This window comes from Archocentrus centrarchus, chromosome 15 (genome assembly GCF_007364275.1).
Source record: "Archocentrus centrarchus isolate MPI-CPG fArcCen1 chromosome 15, fArcCen1, whole genome shotgun sequence".
NCBI classification, from domain to species: Eukaryota; Metazoa; Chordata; class Actinopteri; order Cichliformes; family Cichlidae; genus Archocentrus; species Archocentrus centrarchus.
Window position 1 is genome coordinate 10,654,866 of NC_044360.1, and position 23,437 is coordinate 10,678,302.

The 23,437-nt window shown below is 39.2% G+C and overlaps 1 protein-coding gene across 1 annotated transcript in view; it reads right to left on the bottom strand.

The window, feature by feature from the left end:
• The window catches only part of arid5b (AT-rich interaction domain 5B), a 76,310-nt gene extending 58,814 nt beyond the window's left edge, over nucleotides 1-17,496 (bottom strand). Inside the window, exons 1-3 of the mRNA XM_030748227.1 lie at nucleotides 17,287-17,496; nucleotides 16,702-16,956; nucleotides 7,355-7,589 (exon numbers count right to left, since the gene is read on the bottom strand). Of these exons, the coding sequence (XP_030604087.1) occupies nucleotides 7,355-7,589; nucleotides 16,702-16,956; nucleotides 17,287-17,307 (511 nt within the window). The 5' untranslated portion in view covers nucleotides 17,308-17,496. The remainder of the gene's footprint in view (nucleotides 1-7,354; nucleotides 7,590-16,701; nucleotides 16,957-17,286) is intronic.
• Between the last annotated feature and the right edge of the window lie 5,941 nt (nucleotides 17,497-23,437).

The window sequence follows — 23,437 nt, forward strand, 5'->3', positions numbered from 1 at the left end:
AATTTGATTACGGTATGAGCCATAGCAGGATATGGCTCGAGTGTTGGGTGGTCTCTTTCTCTTTCTCTCTCTTTCTCCCATTCAAATTCGAGGCATGCTCAAACATCTAATAGATTTTTCCACCCCAGCACACAATTTACTGCTTACAGATTTAGAATTCTCTGGCTTCCGGCCAGGCCACAGTCAGAAGGGAATTAATGATATGAGCACATCAGTGAGGAAAAACAGCTTGTGATTCTCTCTCCTACAGGTCTGGGCATAATAAAGAAGATACTGCCATAAACCCCCAAAAAGGGGAAAAAAAAAAAACCTAAACAAAAAAAGAAAAAAACATAGCCAAGCAAGAGAAAAGAAAGGAGGAGGGAGTGAGAAAGGCACATAATCAATACAAACACTCCATTAAATTACTTCAAAAGGGATTTTGGACAGTTTCTAGAATTAGTTCTGTGGAGAAAAAGCAGAAGGGGAAGCAAATATGTCTGAGGGGCGGAAAGCAAACAAGTGCAAACGATACAATCTGCCACATACTCTGAACGGAGGAGTACAGTGGCAGTGCGTCTTACGAAAGCGTGGCATTCTTTCTTTGCCTGAGTCACAACATACCATTACTCTTGTAACACCACAACCCGTTGTCTTTATCTTTTCCAAGAAACTGCTTACTCCTTCCCACGTTGCAGTCGAAACATAAAACGCTTTTACGTGTGATAGGGACTCAACGTCCCAAATATTGTTCTGTATTGTCACCAAGACAAATCAACCATGGGAAGACAGCATCTGTCTGTTTCCTTATCACAAGTTCCTACCCGCATAAACATTCGGTGACTCTCTGAACAGTCTCCTCTCTGAAAGGGGACAGAATCTACCCTCTACATCAAATTGAAATGTTCCGACTGAAATATTGTCAGGATATCAGCTAGGGTATATGCGCCAAGCCTGGCATACAGATCAGATGTTGTATCAGAGGGAAATACAGTGGTTATATCCCTGAGTGAACGAGGCTGTAAAGAATCTTTAAAAAAATGCAGCTACATTATGCCTTCTAGCTCAATCAATGTAAGTGACAAAAGCGATATCATTAAATATATTCAGCCAAATGTTAGTATTTAGACTTAAAAGAAGTGCAAGGTGCCAAGGTTAGTCTTATTAGTGTAAAATTCCCTCTTTGTGTTACTGTCTATCTGCTGGAGCCCAGTACAACTCAAGAACATCAATGCATCATATATATATATATATATATATATATATATATATATATATATATATATATATATATATATATATATATATAAAATAATAAACTATAAAATAATAAACTACAAAACATTAGACAATAACCAGTGAATTCAATTAAGTCACAATGCAAAAGCTTAAGTTGTTCTGTGAGTCATGCAACGACACGCGGAAAAAGGAAAAATGTGTAGACATGACACGGGAAACGTGTCCAAATTTTAATGCTGTTTCTATTTACGTAAAATATCTTCGAACATGCTTGAAAATTACATCAACAGTAACTGGTGGTGTCAGACATCTGAAGGCACGAGTGTCACTTCCTGTTTACATAAACTGGCTGAGTATGTCGACGTATACCAAGTCCAACATTAGTATTCCATGTAAACCATGTAGAGTAGACTATCCTGTATGGAAATTTTCGAACTGGGGAAACCATTTATTAATTCAATTTTGTAGTGAAGGTTAGGTATTTATCCAAAAGTTATATCTAATTCCCAAGCTGCCCTTGAGCAAGACCCTGCACTGTAAATTGCTCTTGGTGGAGTGTATGTATGTGGAAAATATGCAGGTTCCTTTTAGGCAAACGCACCCTCCAAATATACTTAACTTGAATCCGCATACATTATAATGAAGGTCAGTTATGACGGATTATCACTTTAAGCTTACAGCTCACAATAAAGTGCATTTTCATTCAAATCTATTACATGAAATTTGACTTGGGACATTGATGGAGTTATTGGATGGGAAACATCAATCAAAGCACTTTTCATACAACAGAAAGTTGCATAATGAACACGAATGTCCTTGAATTCTTATAACTCGCCTTTATTTCCATCGCTAACTGAATATTGCATGAAAATGTTAATCAGATCCAATCCATCATTTGTTGGTCAAACATCAGACTTACAGCACATATTTCTTTATAAAATTAAAAATACACTCAGTAATATTATTTTCATATTTGTATGGTTTCATCTTGTTTAATTTTCAAAGGTGTTGGAGCATAGAAACATTATTTAAAAAAAGTCAAGAAGATGGGTGAATACCTTTGCAATTCACTCTATTTTTTTCTGCCAGCATAGTTACTTTAGATGTCTCAATGTTTTCTTGGAAAGCCCTGATCCCTCGCATTGCTGAGAGATGAACTGGCTACAGATCATAGTATAGGTGAGGGCAGGAGTCATGAACACCATCTATGTTCTTTGAATGCAGGAGCCACAAGCGATGACCTTGTATAATCCTCCACATCATCTCAGCTCACAATCTGCTCAGCAGCATCCACACTGAAGGCTTGAATTAAAGAAAGACACAACAGAAAAACCTATTGAGCTATTTTGTGAGCATGAGCCATTCTTTGTCTTTTTTTTTTTCAATTCTTTATTATTTTTCTTCTACAGCTCTGTGTCTCCCAGCACAAGCCTACAAACTGTATCAGCAGATACAGCTCTCAAACACTCTGCCTCGTAGTATACAACCAGAAACCAATTTCGGCAGGCAGCAATGAAAAAAAAAAAAGGAAAAAAAAAAAAGAATGAGGCCAGTCCTCTAGGGAGAGATAGAGGGGCAGAATGTAAACTTCCCTGGCAAGCCATCCCTGGTGGATTGAACTGTAAAAAGAAGCTCTAATGCTCACTCTAATGCAAGATAAACCAAGTGGACAGTTTATGTTACCTGATTAAGTGAATTACAGATTACGTAAGGACTATGAAATATAATACATCACATGCACACTTGCTATCTTTTAATTGTTGGTTAGGAATTTGAGTGAAACTAACACAATTCAACTAAATTATTTTCTCTCAAAAAAGAACTGCAGATTCGCTCAAATTGAGTATTTCTGTATTGCCCTTCGCTATTTTGAGTGCAAGCGTGTTCACACTGATAACTCGGCTGAAGTGCACTAGCACTCAGATGGTGGACTCATGATGGTCATAAAGTTGACTGACTGTTAGGATGGCCCGTAGCAGCTGAATTAAAATAGGAGGCTTGAGGCGGAGATGAAGTGCTGACCCAACAGGTGTTTATTCACCACCATAAACAAACACAAAACACAACACGAAATGAAACAATGCAGCCCAGCTGTGGGGCTCAGTTCCAGCCACCATCTCTGATGTTAACTGGCAGCCTTTTATAGACTGCTGCTGATTAACCCCCAAGCCATACCATTCTCTGGGGTTACACAAAAAAAAATTTAACTAATGAACTAAACACACACAACTTATCTAATCAACTTTATTAACATTAAATCAATACTACAAAGATAATAACTATTAAATAAAATACTTCCCTACTTGGCCTACCACCCACAATCTACAATAAAACTGATAATTGCCATTTAATCCCCTCTTCAATTACTTGGTGCCACCTGGAACCTTTAAAAGACCTTCAGGAAGCCTGGGGACGCTTTTGACTGGAACATCCCTTGGAAAAAAAGCACTTTTAATCCAAATGTTTACTTATTAAAATAAAAATCTGTCCTCCTAACCATTAAAATACACATCCAGTAAATGTTCAAATGTTATATTTCCTGTTGACTCAGCCAAACTTGCCATAATAATCAACATTTCCGTTCACTGACATTGTACAATTCTTACCGTCAGTGGTTGCAACCTTGGCTACGCACAATGACGCAACTTCTGATGGTGCAGCCAGTACAGTGCTCCAGGCCCAAGAAGGTAGGAGGAGCCCAGTTTATATAACTATCACATATACACAGTGTTTAGGTAAAATTGGACGATTATAAAAAGTTTCACTACACGTTTAAGCCACAGGTCTAAACCCTAACTTTGTTTATGCACTACACATTTTCCTTAATATTTACTCTGTCATTTTTACACTCCAAAAAAAGTTGGAAGAAAGTTGGAAAATATATTACTTGTACTTCCTGACCTTGCACTCTGTCAATTGTGGAAAATGCCTGTGAACCTGTTGACTATGACTATGCAACAATTTGGTTTTCAGCAAGTGTCTTAAAGAGTAGTTCGTCAGCGAGAGAGAGAACGCGACATGGTGTGTTTGCTTGGGTATAATGTGGCAGTACGGGCCCAAAAAAAAAAAAAAAAACTGCATCTGGGCCTATCATAGAGTTGTTATGCCTGCAAGAATGCTACAGCAGATAATACTAACAACTTTAATTGCATTGCATTGAATTTATGCTGTAATATTATGGGGTTTTTTTTCTATCTTAATGTGTTGTCTTTACTGGAGAAAAATTTACATATGTTCATTGGCTTGCCAAATAGTAAACATCTGGTACATTTGAAGATAACATTCAAATGTCGCAACCATCAACTTGCCAATATGTTCAGTTTGATGCAGTCAAAAATCACCCATTATGCAATGTAATGTGCTACATGGGAGTGTAGCAATGTTAGTATTCAAGTTGAGACACAGTGTTAGTCAAGATAGATGCTCCTCTTTGTTTCTAGTTTTGGCGCTAAGCTAAGAGGCTGCAAAAGCTTCAAATATAGCATATTAAGATATTACATAATTTTATCCTACGTGTCTAAAAAAGAAAAGTGATTGGGCATACCTTTCAAAACTATACTTTCAACAGTGTATATTGTTAAAGGACTCGAGTCAAACACCGTGTTATTTCAGGTATGTGCTTTTGTAGAACAGTCGCTGGAATTTGAATTATGATACCAATCATTTCTCTGCCTTGAAGGTTTCACAGAGCTGCCAATGGTGCAGGACTGCAGCAAAGGTCACTTGTTTCTAATTAATTACTTTTTCATCTGTTGTTACACTTTCTACGCATTTCTGAGGAGGGAATACAGTAGAGCTTTGTTCACTTACCAAACCACAAAACCCAATGTAATACAGATTTAAAAAAAAAAAAAAAAAAAGTCTTCCTGCTGCTTGAAACACATTTGTCTTTTATTTTTCACATGTTGCCTGTGAGACACAAATGCACAGCATTGCATTTTATTCATATTGGCAGCATGCCAGGAAAAGTTAGGATGCACACTTGGAAAAAAAAAAAAGAGAAGAGTTTCCCTCGATAACAATGGCACACTTTATTGCTCTTTAGCTCACAATGGTTTTCTGTGCAGCTTGTGGTATTGCTGCAGTATCCTGTTATGAGGAACAATCCAATTCTTCTGACATAGTTACACACCAGCCTGAGAATAACAATCAGCAAATACATCATTCAAGCTATACAGAAGGCTGCCACTTCAGGCTAAAGCAATCTGAAACAAAAGAGAGTGTAGAGTCGTATCATGAAAGCATTAGTTTAGTCAATGAGCGAACATATTACACAGAATTACAGACATTCAGCTACAGGATGCTTTAAGGCTACTTTTATATCTGATCTGCTGCTGCTGTGGTATGAATATTTCATTTTGGTAGTCAGCAGCATTGCAGTGGCATATTTCATATTTCTCTCCCAAACTCTCTGCCTCTCTCATATTGTTAGACTGTCAACAACTGACACACGCCAAAGATGTAGTGAACAAACAAACAAATGGATAAGTGAGTGCACACCACTGATTGTCGGTGTGTATCATGTGTGCATCTATGTGTGTATGTGTGTCAAAGTGTGTATGCGTGTCTCTGGTGCCCTGCCAGAGCCTGAGCCCGTTCTGCTGAGTGGGCAGATTCTCTGGCGGAGTGTCCCATCGGAGTGACAAGTGCATTTAGAAACAGCCTGATGGAGTCATTAACGGCAGCGCTGCTCATTAGCAACACATGCACACACACGCATTCATGCACATGTACACACAGGCTCTCAGTAACAACAGCGTTATCATCAGGTTATTACACCAACAACAGTTAAATCTATAATTTCTAGACAATACCGTACATTACAAAAAGCCCAAATATGGAACATAATACCATTTTAGAGGCAAGCTGACACATCTATTTATAAAAGCGAACAATCATAGACGCACACACGCGCACACACACATGCCCGCAGGCACATTCACACTATATTGATTACTGGAATAACAACAAAGCATTCATTATTGATCGCCTTGTCCTTTTTGCGTATGAGATTCAAGCAATGTCGAGTAATCAAGGGCATTAGAGCATCACACAGAAACACAACAGCTTCTCTTCCCGGAAGATCTTGAGCAGAAAACACTACAAGAGTCATCAATAAATCACTATTTTCTACTGAAGAAAAAAAAAGTATTTTTAAGCCTGTAGCAGTTTTACTTCCATGTTGGCTTTAGGAATAAGATGGTTATTAAAAATTAATTATTAGAGGATCAGGGAGCTAAAAATTCTGGCTTAAATCACAAGGAAAGATGCTCAAGATCTGACAAGAGGTACTGTAATTGTGGTGATATTTCAAGCTATGCTACATAAAACCATTATAAGCAGCATTAGGCATTGCATCACAGCCATGTGAGAGAAAGGCAAATAAGCAGGAAAAAGCTTCAAAGGGAACATAATGTTCTTTCTGAATATTAGGCTTAAATGCCAGAGTTTCCTATCTGCATCAGATGAGTCATCTCCAGAGACATCCAGCTTTACGTTGGGTCTGATTCATGTGTAAGGCTGTAGTGAGAACCCAAGAGCCTGCTTCAAGAAACAAGCATTCACTGACAGTTAATGGCACAGTGTACATGATGAATACACCAGACAGCCATTCAGATACACACAGCAATGATCCTTAAGGCTGCTGAGCTACATAGCCAATTATGATCTAAACTGATGGATAAGACGGTATCAGAGGTGCCTCAGACTGCAGTTTGATGTGACTCAATTATTTAAGACATTGCCAGCTGAATGATGTGAGTTTTGCAATGCAGCCTTTGTTATTGTCACACTCTGAAAACAGAGCTGTAACACTGTAAGATGGTAATATGTTGGCAAACACACTGCCATTACCTCCAGCCTGCTTGTATTAGTGTGATTCTTAGCTCATTATAGCGGGAGTAATTCCAACTACACACTGATGAATTACTCCAGTCAAGACAACACTTGTTAAACCAACCAAAGGACAACAAACATAAGATGATTAATGGTGAACATAGGACACAAATACATAAACATTCAACACAGCAGCTCAGAGAAAATGGAAAAACTACAGTAACCTTTTGGATTGAAGGAAAATAATAAAAAATAACCTCATAAAAGGCTAAAAGAAATTGAGGTCCCTGCAGGCTCTCACCTAGCTGTGCCCTCTCCCTCTGGACATCCTTGAAGTTGAGTCCGCTGGTAAGGGTGCTCTCCCTGTAGCGGTGGAGGGCCTCCCTCCTCCCATTGGTCCCCAGCTCCCGGAGCACAGAGGGTTTCAAAGGCTCGGCCTTCAGACCGTTGTCCCATCCTGAGAAGTCCGGTACTGTCCACTTCACCAGGTCCTCGAGGCGCACGATCACTTTCTCCGACACCGCAATTACTTCGTGCTAAAAAGAGGCAGGAGCAGAATCACATAGCGAGTTACATAAACGCAGCTGTGCCATGGAAATGGCTCATTTACTTCCACCACACTTTTATGACTCTGGAACGGTTTGGTTGCATAGATATAAACATTTCAAAATAGCACACCTCCAAGTATGCAAATGTGCTATTTTTAATAACAGAGACTGACAATAAACAACTGGTGTGTAAATAATTACACAACAAATTGAGTTTATGAGATTAGAAAAAAACCCAAACAAACATAAATAATTACAGAATACAGAGTACCTGAATACAGTACAAAAAAAAAACATACACACTTAAACTTACTTTTTTTCAGATTCCTAAGTGGTGTCTAAAAAAAAAAACTCCCATAAAAGTGAAAGCGTTGATTATTCTAAGTTAATAATGCTGTCTTAAGTAAAGTATTGCACCATATTACATTAGCCCTTAGTCCACCACTCAAACTAAGCTGAGCATAATCAGGGTCAAAGTTTGGGTAAAAAGAGAGGATTAAAATTAGAGCAAAGATCAGAGTCAGAATCAGAGCTTGTGGAGTAAGTAGGACAAACAACAAACAGCTTGTGTATACGCTGTATTTCTATGTGCATAAAGTAACATTACAGCTGTGGATGCACCTTAATGTAAGTAAATTACCACCCCATGAATATGGATGATGTAGATGATTGCTGAATTGAATTTATGCCAGCAACTAAATCAATGTCATCGAGGACATAGGTGTTTTTGACTCTTTGATTAGCGTGAATGTTAAGATTTTATGCTCTAAAATGACAAGTCACACTCAGTGGCTATGATTACACCTTCAAAGTGAAGAGGAGTAGTTGAAATGTAATTTGTTACACAAGGACTGAATGAAGAGGAAAAAGCTGTTCTCTCCAATGCACAGTAAAACTAATGTGGTACTGTCAGGAAACTATAAAATTTAAATTTATAGCAGTGATGTGCACGGTTGACACAGAGGCAATGTTTTGTGTACATACTTCAGTCTGCTCAGTTGGCTTGCTTAATAAGATTTGTTCTCCCTTCTGTGTGTGCTTCAACCTATTTTTTCCTACGGTGGATTCGGCTCCTTTTAATAACTCTCATGCTCAAAAGAACTAAAAGTCCAGAGGAGAGGGAAGGAAGCAGACATGCTTAAATGTGTTTCCATTTGAAGGGCTAATGGCTGAAGTGCTTGTTACCAACAGAATGGAGTGCCGTGCTGTAAGATGGCTATTACAGAAACAGAGAAATCTGGAGGACAGATGTGTACAGGCAGAAACGCAGACACACTGAGTAGGTCTCTGATGTTTACCTTGGTTATCTCAAATTTACCAGGCATCTGTCTGCCTGCACTTATTTCCCCTCAAAGAGCTGTCGACATTAAAATAACAGTCATTTATGTCATATCAGTGTGTGTTAGCAGAGGGTGTGGACAAAATAAAGCTACACTTTAGAACAAATCCTTTCTTTGTGAATCTTAAAATGTTGCGATAAGCTCATGTTTTTAGCCATTTAATGCTGCATTTGTTTTGATTTTGTCACCAAATTCTAAAAACATACATATGGCTCTTCTGTGTTTCAGATACTCTCTGAGTGCTCTGTCTATACAATTACCCATATTCAGTTCTCACATCATCTGCAACTAAAGGCATATCAAATCCCAACCAGTTGGAGACAGTATTTCCTTATAAAGGAAAAGCCTGCGAGGGATAGCTTGATATAGCTGTGCCTCCCTCACTAAGTAGAAACATCAAACATGGGTTTTCGGTCTTCTTATAATGAGCTGTCTTCAGCTGTCAAGTGGTGGCGGGTGGTTGTAACCGGCTTTCCATGCAATGAAAAACTGACTGCTGTTTCTGCCTTCAGAAAAGCTGGCCATTTGAATAATGTAGAGCAACAGTAAATAGCTTTCAGCCTGCAGCCAAAAACCACATTGTACTGTATTTCTACAGAATTACCTACTTTACTTTGATGCAATCTGTTGACAGCATATGGAGAAACAATACCATAAAATATTGCAGTTGGGCCCATTTACAGCTAAAATAATGCACTGAATGTTCAAACAGTCAAACAGCAATAATTCAAGTCCCTCAATAGCACACCGGAGCATACACGCAGCTATATCAAACCTTAAAAACACACAGCTATTCTCTCTATATTAATCAGGTGAATGACACAGTACCTTGTGTGACTGTCAACAGATCCTGTTTGGGGACTTGTTTGGCTTGAGAGCAAAACACAACAGGTGAGCGCAATTCAGAAGCTGTCAACACAGTCCAGAATATAATCAGTCTATGAACAGTGCTGCAGCTCTGAAAACAGGCTACATCCATTACTTTGCCATATAATGCCTTTTCTTTCCTTTCTTTACTTTAGCAGCCAACTTTACTATGGCCAGAGTCTGTGAGCTGCAGCAGGAAGATGAATATTGGCTCGTGGTTTGCATAACTCATGATATTTTGGTTGAGAAATGTTTAGGTAAAGAGTTTAGTAATGTGCTGTGTTTCCGTAAAGGGCTTCTGAAAACCAGCCAACTCAGTCAGTTGTTGAGAAATGATCACAACAGCAGCATTGCACCAGCCTCTTTTGCCCTTACACTGAGAAAAACGCTCAACTGCAGCTACAACAAATGACTATTTTCTTTATATCTTTTAGTCTGGAGTCAAAGTGGCATCAGCAAATCTGAGAAGCTGAACCCACTGAATTTTTGAGATCCAACCAGACGGCAAATTAAACTGAAATTTGTCTATATTTTTAAATAGATACTAAAATCCTAGAAGTAATGACCTCTCAAATCTGAGTATTTTCTGGGCTTCTTAAACCACAGTAACAGAAAACTGAATATCTTTGGACTCCTGGGCTAAATGAGAAGTTTAAAGGCACTGATATGGCAATCAAGGAACCAATTGGCATTTTTTTTTTTTGGGCAATCCCTGTTCTACCTTTCACATGGACTGTTCATCTGCATGTGACTGAAGGCTGCCCAATAACCATCACTTTTCAAATGAAACCAGAAATGTTCCACTATCAGTCAGTAAAATTGATTAAGAAAATAATGCATAATAATAATAGGGAAAATAATGACTACACTAATTGCTAACCTATTTTCCAAACTGTTGTGGACTAATATGCTGTCAGACCTATTAATTGACTAATTTGACTAAGATTAATCACTCTAGTAGAATTGCAGGAGTCTTCTCACTCCTCTGATTTGGGGCGTCTTGGGGCCCTGCTCCTCTGTAAATGCCGCCCATCCACACTGTGCTGTCATTTCGAGTTAGGCAGTTGATAGTTCAGCAAAGCGGCAGACACAGCCAGCAGGCCACTTGATAATATAGGTCAGAGGACTACAAGCCAGCAGCCACGAGGTGACAATCCACATCAGCAACACACCAAACAGCCCGGTGTCATTTCATTGACACTTCCAACACAGATGCATTAAAAGCATTTATACACTACGCTAAATATCTTCGTGTGTTGGCATAATTTTACCTCGGGTACATCAATAAGCCCATATAAACACAAACTGCTCCTTTTATGGTTGAGTTAAAATGCAAGATAACACATTAACAGCTCAGTGTTACAGCGTGGCTCCATACTTCTATCAATAATTTATGTTATTACTGCAGCAGCATGATATCTCCAAAAACATTACTGAGTGAATTTATTGCTATGACTGCACATAATGGACTGAAAGTAGAAAAAAAACAGCCTGCTGCTGCGAAACTGTAGATAACTCTGTTCCAGAAACCCATGACTCCAGCAATCTCATTGAAATTAAACTCGCTAAAATCCATATCATTCAATTTATATGCATGCAATAGTGTACTGGTGGCAAAACAGCACATAAGGGACATTCCCAATCCTATATTTGGTGATCCAATTACAAACAATGTACCCTGAAATATTCCATATCACTCCAAACAATTCCCTGTGAGAAATCCATGCCACTGTGCGCGAGCATTAAGGCAGACATTCCTGACTGTCAGCGTTCTGCGGCAGAGCGTCTCATCGCTCAGACAGGACTTTCAGCTTGGGAGTCAAGGGGTGCATGCTCCCAGTTGGTGGGTATCTTACTAAACTATGGGCACACACACACACACACACACACGCACACGCACACACAGTGCTCCTGTCATGCTGGGAAGGTTTCAGCCTGCTGCCTTGGAGAGGTCAGAGCTGGAATTCCTAAGGCCAAAGGAGATTAGTAATTGAGTAATGGACATGGTGACATGGACAATGAGGAGACAGAGGAGGAGAAAGAGAGAGGAGGAGAAAAATTGAGAGAAAGAAGGAGAGAGAAAGAGAGAGAGGGTAGGAAACACAATATGAGTTCATTATCTATCTTCCCTCCCCATGACTGACCTTGGCTTCAGTGTCCCAAAACAAACTTATCTGGGAATTAAAGAGGAACTCAGGGGAGTAAGCCTGGAACAATTGAATTAGAGTATGTTTTTTTGAGACGGCCTAAAGACTACAAAGAGTTCAAGGCATTGCATTTAAAAGGTGACTGTACATTATGTTCTACCACTTAATTGATGCAGTTTATTCATATGCATAAATGTTGCTGTAATATTGGCAGGGTGCTGAACTCATCTTTTATTCACTGATTCCATTAAGCAGCTTCTCTTACATGGGCCAGGGTGATTTATGAACTTAGCATTCTTTTGCAGTTATAACGAAAGAGAGAAATAGCAAGATAAGAGGAGTTTTCAAAGCCTTACTGAAAGTGGGTGAGGCATCCATCATGTAAGGTGACACCACAAAAAAAAGCTGTGTCAGCTCCCTTGAATCACTGCAGCTTTGTATCCTTGTATTTTAACAAATGCACACGCAAACAAAAAAAAAAAAAAAGACTAAGTGAATGTTGATTCCACATGCTCCGTCTAAGAGAGAGCAGTTAAGAATTAAAAATATTGGCTGGAGGATGTAAGCAAGAGCTTCCCATCTGTGGCTGCATTCTCCTCAAAGGTTATAATAACGATCCACTATAGCTGGGGGCGCTGGAGTCATGCATCAAGGCAAATGTTTGCCTGTTCAAGTGGTTAGTCAATGACAAAGTGGAAAAAACTGAACTAAAGAGCACCAAAAGTCTCCTGTGTGTTGACAAACAGGCTCTGCTGTAACATATCATTACTTTAGCCTGCAAAGACATTTGGTGAAAAGAATCAGAATCAGAATGTTTGGAGGGGTTTCTTTTATAGTCTTTGAAGTCCGGTGTATTACATTTTAAAGGTTTTAAATTACACTATCCTAAAAAGCTGGTAATAATTTACATGCTATTTCAGCAATGGTGAGGAATTCACTGGAGGGCAGTGTTCAGAGTTAATGACTTGTTCTGCGGCAGGAGGAGGCATATATGCGTGCACGCCACACATGCACACTAAACACATCACACCGTTTCAACCCCACCCCCAATTCCCCCCACCCCACCCCACCCCTAAATTCCTGCCATTGTTGTGTGAATGGGGAGATTTGGTATAATGCACACACTGGCCAAGGCAACAGAGCAGTATGGACGCACTCAAAGGATCACTGTAAAAATGTGCCATATCACATTTACACTCGAGTCATTCAGCAGAACGACCTTATCCATCAAAATGCTGGTCGCATATCTAAGCCACTTACACTTAACTCAACTAGCATCCCAGATGCTTGAATTACCCATTCAGGGTTTTTCCCTTAGGAAAAATCAAAGAAGCAGCAAATGAATACAATCTAATTTCCCTACAAGCTGGCTTTCCAAGCACTGAAACACATGCATGGACTACTGCCATGTACTGAAGAAATGGCTCTGGATGCATGCCAAAGTGTTTTCCACAGCAATCAATACTGGCCTACTGCTGCAGTCCCCAGCCTGTCAGTGTGTCTGTGTATGTGAGTGTGTGTGTATGTGTGTGTGTGAGTCAAAGCCTTGTCAGCTAGAGGGACAGAATAGAGGAGAAGAGAGGTCAGATGAAATCAAAGGTGATGATAATAGCACATTAATATAACATGATCCAGAAATATTCTCCGCGGTTGTGACTTCCCATTAAGAGAACCTTGCTGTATTTGCACTAATGTGGGATATATAGTATAAGATAAGCATAAGGAATTAACCACCTGAAGCAAAGTATACAATAAGTGGGTGTTGTGTGTGGTGAGCTGTTATCTACAACAGCTCTCTCCTGAAATAGGGAGTCCAAAAACAGAAAGTATTACAGCCACTGAGCAGTACCAGCAAGAGAGTCAGGCCATTTGGAGTAGGAAGAAATAATGTGTCACTCAGTGAGTTTTAAAACACATGTGACTGCTTCGTCGGTGGCAGTCTGCAGGCAGACAAATAGAGCAGAGGCCCCAATAGAGGGTTTGTCATAATGGGTGAGCAACCCTACACAAAGCCTGTTTAAAGAGCAAGCTGAGCTCAACTGGTGGGGGTAAACACTGTTTGTCATACTGAGATCCAATGAAAAATAGAGCTTCCTCTACATATGGACTTAATAATTAACTCAGCATAAATAGGTTAATAAATTTTTCCCTGGATCTGTTTATCAGCTATTCAGCAAACACGGGCGCCGAGAATTGCGCTTATTCAGTGACTCATTATTTTCATTTCCAGCCAAAGTTGAGTGGATTTAAAGCTGGCTGTGTTTAAAAGGAATTGACCTCCAACCCTTTGACAGAAGAAAAACAAGCACAGTAGGTCATGGGTTGGTTCCTCTTGTCACTGCACAGCACAGCAAAACATGACAAATACAGCACAGCAGAGGCAGAGAGCAAACAAATACCTAAGAAATAACCAGGAAATTACATCATACCACAGCACTGAGAACACAAGTGAATCAGTAATCCAATTCTGGGGATCTAGTTCAATATATGGCTGTTCTGGTGTCTCAAAAAAGTCATGCCTTTTTGGTATTTGGAGGATATTGGCTTCAGGCTTAAGATAATAGTTATCTACAATATACAAGGCATATCTGTTTCTGCTTTATGTTGTGTGAAAATATTCAAAAGTAAATCTCTTATGATCTAAGAATAAATGTTATAACTTGTGGCTTTGCCTCATGATGCTGCCTGTGCTCGTTTAACACCAAAACCTTGTGAAAACAACACACTTCCTGAGAACTGCAAGTTATCAAGTTCATATCTGCATGAGTCACTGGGCTAATTTGAACCCCTGATTTTCAGCCAGTCAATTACAGATTTAGAGTTCAGTGTGGCTCCACAGTCATTAATCTGTCTTTACACACCGCCGGTCCTGGAGAAAAATGACTAATGCGAGGTTTATAAATTCCACTTTTCAGTGTGGCTAAAAATGAACTCCTCTGTAATGTTTACCTTTTCACACATGCATCACTCAGATGCAGAGTTTACCAGCCGACGAGTTTTAAAGTCGCAGCTTTATTGTCAGACTGGTTTGCCCTTCCTGTTTGTTTTTTGGATTATGGCTTGCCTCTGTAAGCACTCCTAGCTGACTCATGCAGAGCAGATTGTGTGTTATGGGGCAAAGTCAGCGAGAATCTGAATGGGCTCAGTGAAGGTCATAAACTGACTTGAAGTTGTCAGGGCAATTTCCACTGTGTAATATACAGTAAGTATTCCGATTTGCTGAGAGTAAAGCCTTTGACAAGCCCTTTAATTGAGGTCAGCCTGTAGGCACCTAGATGGCACTTAAACATATCAGCCCTGTCTGTCCTCTTCTATAATAAGAGCAACTTCAAAACAAGATTGTCTGCAGCAATGCACTGTTTATGGATGTAGACTGTTTTTATTTCTAGAATGACTCCTCTTGTTTCTGTTATGCTGCACTTCTTCATAGATGACTAATGTGCAATTTCATTTTCACTGGCAGGACACACCTTCTGGTAGTTAAGTATCATATTTTCCAGATATGATGTCCAATGGAGTGGAATGTAAGCACTTTGCAATGCAAATAAGTCTTTGGGAAAGGGGCGGAGCAGACATCTCGTTGCGCAAGCGTGGCCTTAAAATCGACATTGCATGCACTCGAAGTAATTACTTAATAATTTCAGCGTGTTAAAAACTAACGCGAGGGGGATTTCAGGAGATGATACCAGATACAAGAATGACAGTTTGTCTAAAGTACTGCCCATAAATAGCCACCTTTCTCATGAAAGGGAAATGTGATAGGCACTCTATTACTCAAGAGGAAAGAATGTAAGTAAACCATCAGCGGAAGAGTCAAGTACAAACACGGCTTTGTCCTTCCCTATAAACAATATATGAGCAACAGAGGGTGATTTCAATGCAGCCGCAAGTGATCAAAAACACATAGCAGTAATTAAAGTGCTGCGGTCATATCAGAGCAAAAACAACACATTTGTTTTACAGCCGGTTAGAAAAACTCAATAATCAGAGTAATGCCATTCAGTGCAGCGATGTAACCGGATCACAAGCGCCACATATGGCCACAGCCAATCATAACTATTGCTTCTCTGTGCCAAGAACAGCGTAATTCAACACACTGGCGTTTTAAGTGCTGCCTCAAATGTGAGCTGACAATATCACATTGTTAAGGACGGAAAATTATGCAAAGCGTGGAGAGTAGTTAAAACGTGTCCGCGCTGGCTTTGCTCTGCCACGCTTTATGACTCGCTCTGCCCCTTTCAACATCAGGCTGCATTACAAAATATCTAATAACTATCGTACCGAACGATCTAAGCCAGTTTGATCCCATGCATTCATTACCGTTTCGCAATTTCCACCCATATATCTGCGTTTGACACGCTTTACCCAGAAATGAAATGACAGAGCCCAGGCGCAGGATTGTTGCGGATTTTCCCCTTTATAACACAATTAACCCCATAGAGCGCAGCGGCAGCCTTATTGAGCGCAGCTGGACAAGTGCACATTCAGCAGTTGACACCACAATAGACAAACAGACTAAAGTAAAACTAGTGGAAAAAAAAAATACCGCTGTAGGTCAGTCCTTTTACTGCTCGCATTAATCAATGCCAGTAACAGTGCCTATGTTTATAAATGCCTGTGTCACCGAGACATCCATTGCCAAGTCTTAATGCGGTAAAGATGTTGTTAAATTAAATCCTCCCGAACAACACAGACTAAAACACCAAAAAATTTCATAATTATTCATCAGGCGATTAATATTCCTACCTCTCCATGAGCGACTGTGCGTCCCTGGGGAGTATCCTCGGGTAGAAAATAAAGTTTGGAGCTTGATAAAAGTTGTTTGCTTGTTCTTTCTTCCCAGAGCAGCTGAAGCTCCGCTATGCAAATAGGATCCTCCGGTTTGCATCTGACGAAGAAAAAGTCTCCGAGAGACAGGATTCTCGGTTTGCCGTCCCGGTTAAATTTAAAGGCTTTATAGAATATATATGGTCCATGTAAACCGCAAGACGAGCCCACCCACTGTAGAGGAAAAAGACAAACAGGGAAATTATTTCATCGCTTATCAACTCATTTTGGTAAACAATTTGTAACCAGGCGAACATAAACAGTTCAAATGTCCCTGCGTTATTACGCACAGTTGGCTAATATCAAATTAGGGTCTCTCCGTCTTCAGCACACAATTAGTATCATGTAACTATTTTTAGATGGTCAACATATGACACAGATGTAGTCATAAAAATGCAGTGTGTTTAAAGTTTTGTGGATAAGGAACATGAGTAGAGTTTAAAGCAGGCGGCGTTTAGCGCATTGCGAAAATAAAACAAATCGACGGTTGATATCAAACGTTACCTTCAGTGAGTTCGGCTCCATCTCGACGTTATGAATTGATTAAACTCAACACGCTCTCCAAACTTGCTGGCTTGAATGGATTGGCAAGGTCCTGCAAGGGATGTATTTTTCTAGAGTTTAAAACACGGCATTTCTGTCGTTAAAGAAACACCGAAAAATATGTTTTCAATGAAATACATCGCGAGAAACATTGTTCAAGTTTGTATTCTAATTCGATTAAGAAAATCTGTGATGGTGGCCTTTTGGGTACATTTCTATGAAGCGCGATTGCTTGCTTAGGCAAAATATTAACGTAAAACTCAAACATTTAAAACAAAACCAGTCAGCGATGAGAACCAGCTATAGATAAAAAAATTTAAAACACGGTCTGAGCAAAATATTCTGCCCACAGAAGCTGACTTTGTGCCATAATTCTGCGTTTAGGAGCTTTTCTACGACTACGTATCTTCCAGGACTTCTGTAAACGACGTTCAGTATGAAAGCACATTTCTCACAGTAATGACACTGAAGCGCTCGCTGTGGATGCCTTCAAGAAACAATGTTACATGAAAGTTAATAGGGCTATCAAATGATTCCTCAAAAGGCAGTGTAGGACCCGTGAGGTGCTTTTGCTTTGAGTGGAACCTGGTATGCGCTATGGCTCAGGCTCGAGCAGTGGATTTAATGCTGAAAATAATGGCATTTATATATTTTGAGGCGAGCATTTGAAAAGACAAAAAAAAAAAAAAAAAAAAAAAAAAAATTGGCCGAGTTAGGAAGCGCGGCGTCACGAGACAGAATTCACGAGGCGGTCCATTATCCGGACATAAATCATATTAAAACGCTAACCTGACCTTGTGGAGACAGCTGGATGTGTGCTTGACACAGGTTAACATATTCGAACGATTAAAGCCTCATAATTATGTTGATGAATATTTATCAAATTAAACAGCCGGGGATTACAACCGGTGTAAGGAAACCAGTATTAACCTATGAATTATTAATGACAGCTATGGTATTTATATCAAGTTACACAAACTTCTCGGCTTCTATTTACATCTGCGGACTCATTGTCCTTTGAGTCTCCGCTGCCTGAATGTGTCAGCTCTATTTTATCGGCTGTCTGGCATTCTTCGTATATTGAAAAGTACCGACTGAGTCCACAGCGCTGTGCTGTTTCTCCACCGTCATACACCCTTTGCCCTGCATTTATCCACCACTCAGATCTCAGACCAACAGCAACACAGGCCTACTCTGACACCAGCTATTTCAAGCACTATTACGCAATGCGCTTTTTTTCTCCAGAAATGATGGGCAGAGAATACAGGCGCATTGATTCCCACCCAGTAAAGTGTATTTATGTCTACTAAACTGACATGTTGTGTTCTTCTAGTTAAATGAATGCCTGCCTCATGTTTATCTTAAAGACATGCAGAAAGTGATGAAAAATTAGTGGCATCAGGGTTGAAAGATGGTAATTTCCTCCTATTATCTCTCCCCACTACCCTGCATTCAAAGAAGTTGCAGGAGGATATGTATTAATACGAAAATAGCTGAGGCAATGTTCTGTGACGCTCAGATATTTTAAGTACCAGTTTAGAGCAAAAGGTGGATTACAGAGGCTCATTGTCTTACATGTGGCTGCAGCAGTGTTGGGATTCCTGCAGTGAATCCAATATAAACCGCAGCTCTTTGTGTTATCTTTCCTGATTTCTCCCACAGCCATTTCAGTGGCTGAATCAATGGGGTTGCATTGTTAATGGCAGCCAGCATAATGAAGTCCTTGGTTAATCAATGGCACCACTCGAGCTCTTATCTGGCAATTGCAAGTGTTTTCTTGTCAACAGCTAGAGCCCAGCGCGAGTGCAACATTATTATGCAGATATTGGTGTGAATGGAGCTTCACGTCGAGAGTCTTTTTTTGAAAGTAAATGAAAACAGTGTGCTGAAAGAGAAGTACTGGATAAATATGATAATATATATATCAATTTATGGGACATCTTAAAGTGTAGATGCTGCACAATACACATTAAATCAAAGTTTACAATGTGTTCTGCTTCTCTTTTTATCAACTTTGTGATGGGATGAGATTAAATAAAAGGAATCTGTGAGAGATAGTTTAATGTGATTTCAAAATGAGAGAACTTGAAACAGGAATGAATGAATGGATGGATGGATGGATAAGACTGAAAAGAACAAGCATACCCTCACTACTTAGTTCCACAAATAAGTAGCATGAGGGACCTACACTGTGCCACTTTGAACACTGGGTGTTCTCAGGCAACAACAAAACTAGGAGTTCACAAAGAAGCCAGAAAAATATTCACAAATCTACTCACTGAAAGGCCTTATTGTTAGAAATAAAGGGAGAAGCTGGATGAATATGTAGTTGCATATAGCAAGAACATACAGTACTAGATACCTGTTAAAGGGGTGAAAACATCCTTTTCCTCAGCACAGGTGTTCCACATTCACTATAATGAAGCAGCCTCAGTGGGGAGCCACAAATGTGGTTGGAGAGCCACCTCAAAGTATAAAGCGGTGTCACAATTTTAACCACAGCAAACCAATAGTAAAAATAGGACATATGATTTCCTCCGTATGTTGACCTGCCTTACTAATGAATGTGACGGTTTGTTAGAATGGCTCAAGTGAAATTAAAGACAGATTAAATCAGTACTGTGATGGCCCCATCAAGAAGAAAAGAGCAGATAAAATGTGGATTTCTTAGTGATTTCCAACAGTATGCATAAAATAAACAGGGCTTTAAAAATAGGCTATGCTTTATTTAAACATATCCTTTCATGGACAAAAGCAACAAATAAGCTATAAATCCAAGACATAAAGCAGTTACCATTAATGCTTGGCAATTTAGCACCTTAAAGCAATTTTTTAAAACTCTTTTTTGCCTTCATCATTCATTTAGTTTTCATCACCACCAAGTAGGCTATTTGTTTTCACAGTAAAAGATAATAAATAAAAATAAAAAATTTGTTAACCTAGTTAATGGACATAGGAACTAAAAATATCATTATTTCCAGCAGGATCTGGTAGAGACCAAAATTAGAGCTAAAAGGGAAAAAAAATAATTGCCTTACATTCATCAGATGTACTAAAGTCTACTCCAAATGAATACTAATGTTGCGCAGCATTTCCTGGAGACTATAATGTAGCAAAATGTTGCCAACATATTATGTCAGTATCATATATCATAGATTTGTTTCTCTTGCCCCCAAGTGGCCAAAACAAGTTTTTGCAAATTCAAATTTGGCATTGTTGAATAATTGTTGCAACTGTTATGACTACATCCATCCAACGCATCTCATATGTCATTAAAAAATCATGCTGCTTAAAACTATTAATTAAAAATCTTTCAAACAAATATACAGTGAATTAATGTTGGGTTTGTCATATTTGTGTAAGTTTAGACTCAAAATAACTAATTTCAGTGGTAATGTTTTATTTTGTTCCAAATAAAAACAAATACTAATATACCATATTTATGGACATTTGTGCTGTCGGGTAGATTATAGTTATAATTATTATTGTAACATTAAGTCAAAGTTTAAAATGGTTGGGGTTCCTTTAAAACATAGTTCTGCAAAATGAGGTCAACATATGTGTAAGTTCTCCCTATGGGCCCAAAGCTGAGGCTTCAGAGTGTTTTCCTACTTTCCTTGTATATATGCCAGTAATGGAAATATCCCTCCACCCACCTGCTGTTCAACTCTTGTGTTTGTTATAGTCAACCAATCAGAAGAACAACTGAGAAGTATGACATAACTAAGGATCATTTGAACTGTGAATCATGCAGAGCTACTCCAGTGAAAATATGGAGCTGGAAATGAGCACTTTAAGTAAATACACTTAGTTACTTTCCCCATTATTTTTGTAACAAAATATCACAACTCAATATACCAAATCAGAGAAGACTATTAAATTGTGAAAAAAAAAAAAAAAAAAAAAAGCCTCCTCGTTTACTTAATTAGTCATCTAATAGAGTGTTGGAAATACCCTGAAAGGGGAACTTGCCAGAATTATTAAGTAAGTAATACACACAGACATACATGGCCAAACATCACTTTTACTGACAGTAAAAGCTTTCAGTGTGATATTAGGATCCACATTTCTAATTGTGCTGCCAGGCATTATGAAAATCTACCGATGACTAAAATAAGAAAGCTTCTGAGAAATTAGGCCAACACACTCTATCTCCTACTCATTCCAAATGCACAAATGCATTACCAAGTGGATATCCATCTATCATCAGTGGAAAGCCCTGGAACATTAAAAATCCATCAAGTAAATTTGTCCCGGGGAACGTGTTTCAGTAGTAACTTTACACCTGCGTCTTTGTGCTGCTGTAATCACACGACAATGGCTGCTGTCTGCAGCATGACTTTAGGCAAGGTAACAGGAGATCTGAGAGATGTTGCAGGGCTAATTTTAGCCTCTAAGACTCATTATAAGGTGGTGTTGCATTTCTCTCCATTCAATCACATGTGAGTCCACCTACAGTGGACAGCACATAAACAAGAAACCCATCTTGTTTATTAAAAGGATCACTTTTAATCAGGACTTCATCTGGAGGCTATTTGAAAAGATTTCTGTGTATATAAGCAGGTGTCAGCAGTGTACTCTTGGCTGAATATTAACTGACTTAGCTCATAAATATCTGTGATGCAGTGATATCCTCAGAACATCAAAGGAGCGAGCGCGTGCAGTGAACTGTGCGGATTATTACTGTTCACAGCAGAATAGATATCTTCTTGAAAAAATACCTCTCTTCTCTCTTTTATTCCTTATCTAATATCACACGTGTTTATTTGTGGTACAATACGTCATTATTTATGCATAATTTATGGATTCTGCGTTCCACCTTTTCAGTTTCAGTATGCAGCACTGGGGTGCCTCATTTCCAACAAATCAATTTTTGTATCCATTCGTAGCTGCGACACTGATGATACCCAATGCCACACATTTATATGCGTGTTATAGTAATTCATAAGGCAAACATGGGTAGGCCCAGCCTGAATGACTGTCGTGACAATGAACTAATTGCTTGCAAAACACAATTTCACATTCACGGGCCACTATTACAGCCGAATTGTTTGATAATGTCAAGTGAGTCATTTTATTAAGCGCCACACAAATGTAATCATGCGGCAGGGCAACGTGAATTCGAGTGCATACAAGTGTTAACATCAGTATGGGTTTTAGGTTATTACCACCACAGCAAATGTAAATTTGCCTCATTGATGGAGAGTGCTCAGCTGAATCAGAAATGTGCAAACCACAAACAAAATAGGCTGCTTCATTCCCCTGCCATCTGCATACACATCAGGACACACACACACACACACACACACACACACACACACACACACACACACACACACACACACACACACACACACACACACACACACACACACACACAGTCGCATTTTATATCTTCCCATCTGAAACCAGGATTAGAACCATGAATAATGCATTTATGTAAATGTCTGATGGGTATAACTATAAAAGATGAGAGTGATTGAAAAGGCATTTTGTTAGATTGAGTTACAGCTGCCTGTGAGTTATGGATGTTTTCAGTGCAGGTGAACATCACTGAAACTCCAAAAAAGAAAATAAAAAAAAAAAAGCTGTATTTTTGAAGCATAGAGGTCACAGTGTCACCCTCACATCTGAGGAATACATTGAAACTGATACCTGATCTCAGCATTTAAGATTTGCTTTGCATGTTTCCGACATCAGTCTGGTTATTACACCCAGGGGTCAAACCATCATTGACTATGAAATCACTGAGGACACTGACCTCAGCGTTTACCATCTGTGTAATGCATCTCTACTGCCTTTTCTGTCAGACACTGAATTGTTATAAAACAGGCATAAATGTCAGCAGACATCTATGATCAGATTATTCACTGGTGCGTGTCAGCTTCCCATCTGGTCTTAGAGCGCTGTGTTATGTATATGTCAAATAGCTGTGTGCATATAGGCAATTACAATGCAGCTATTTCACACTGGCTGTTTTCAAGATTTCTCCTCAGGTATTCTGTTTGAATAATAGCTTCAGTTGTCATGTGTGCAATGCCACTGTAATCTGTGTAATCCCCGTGATATATCTACAAATCAGGACACAGCAATCAGCCTATTCAAGAACGGA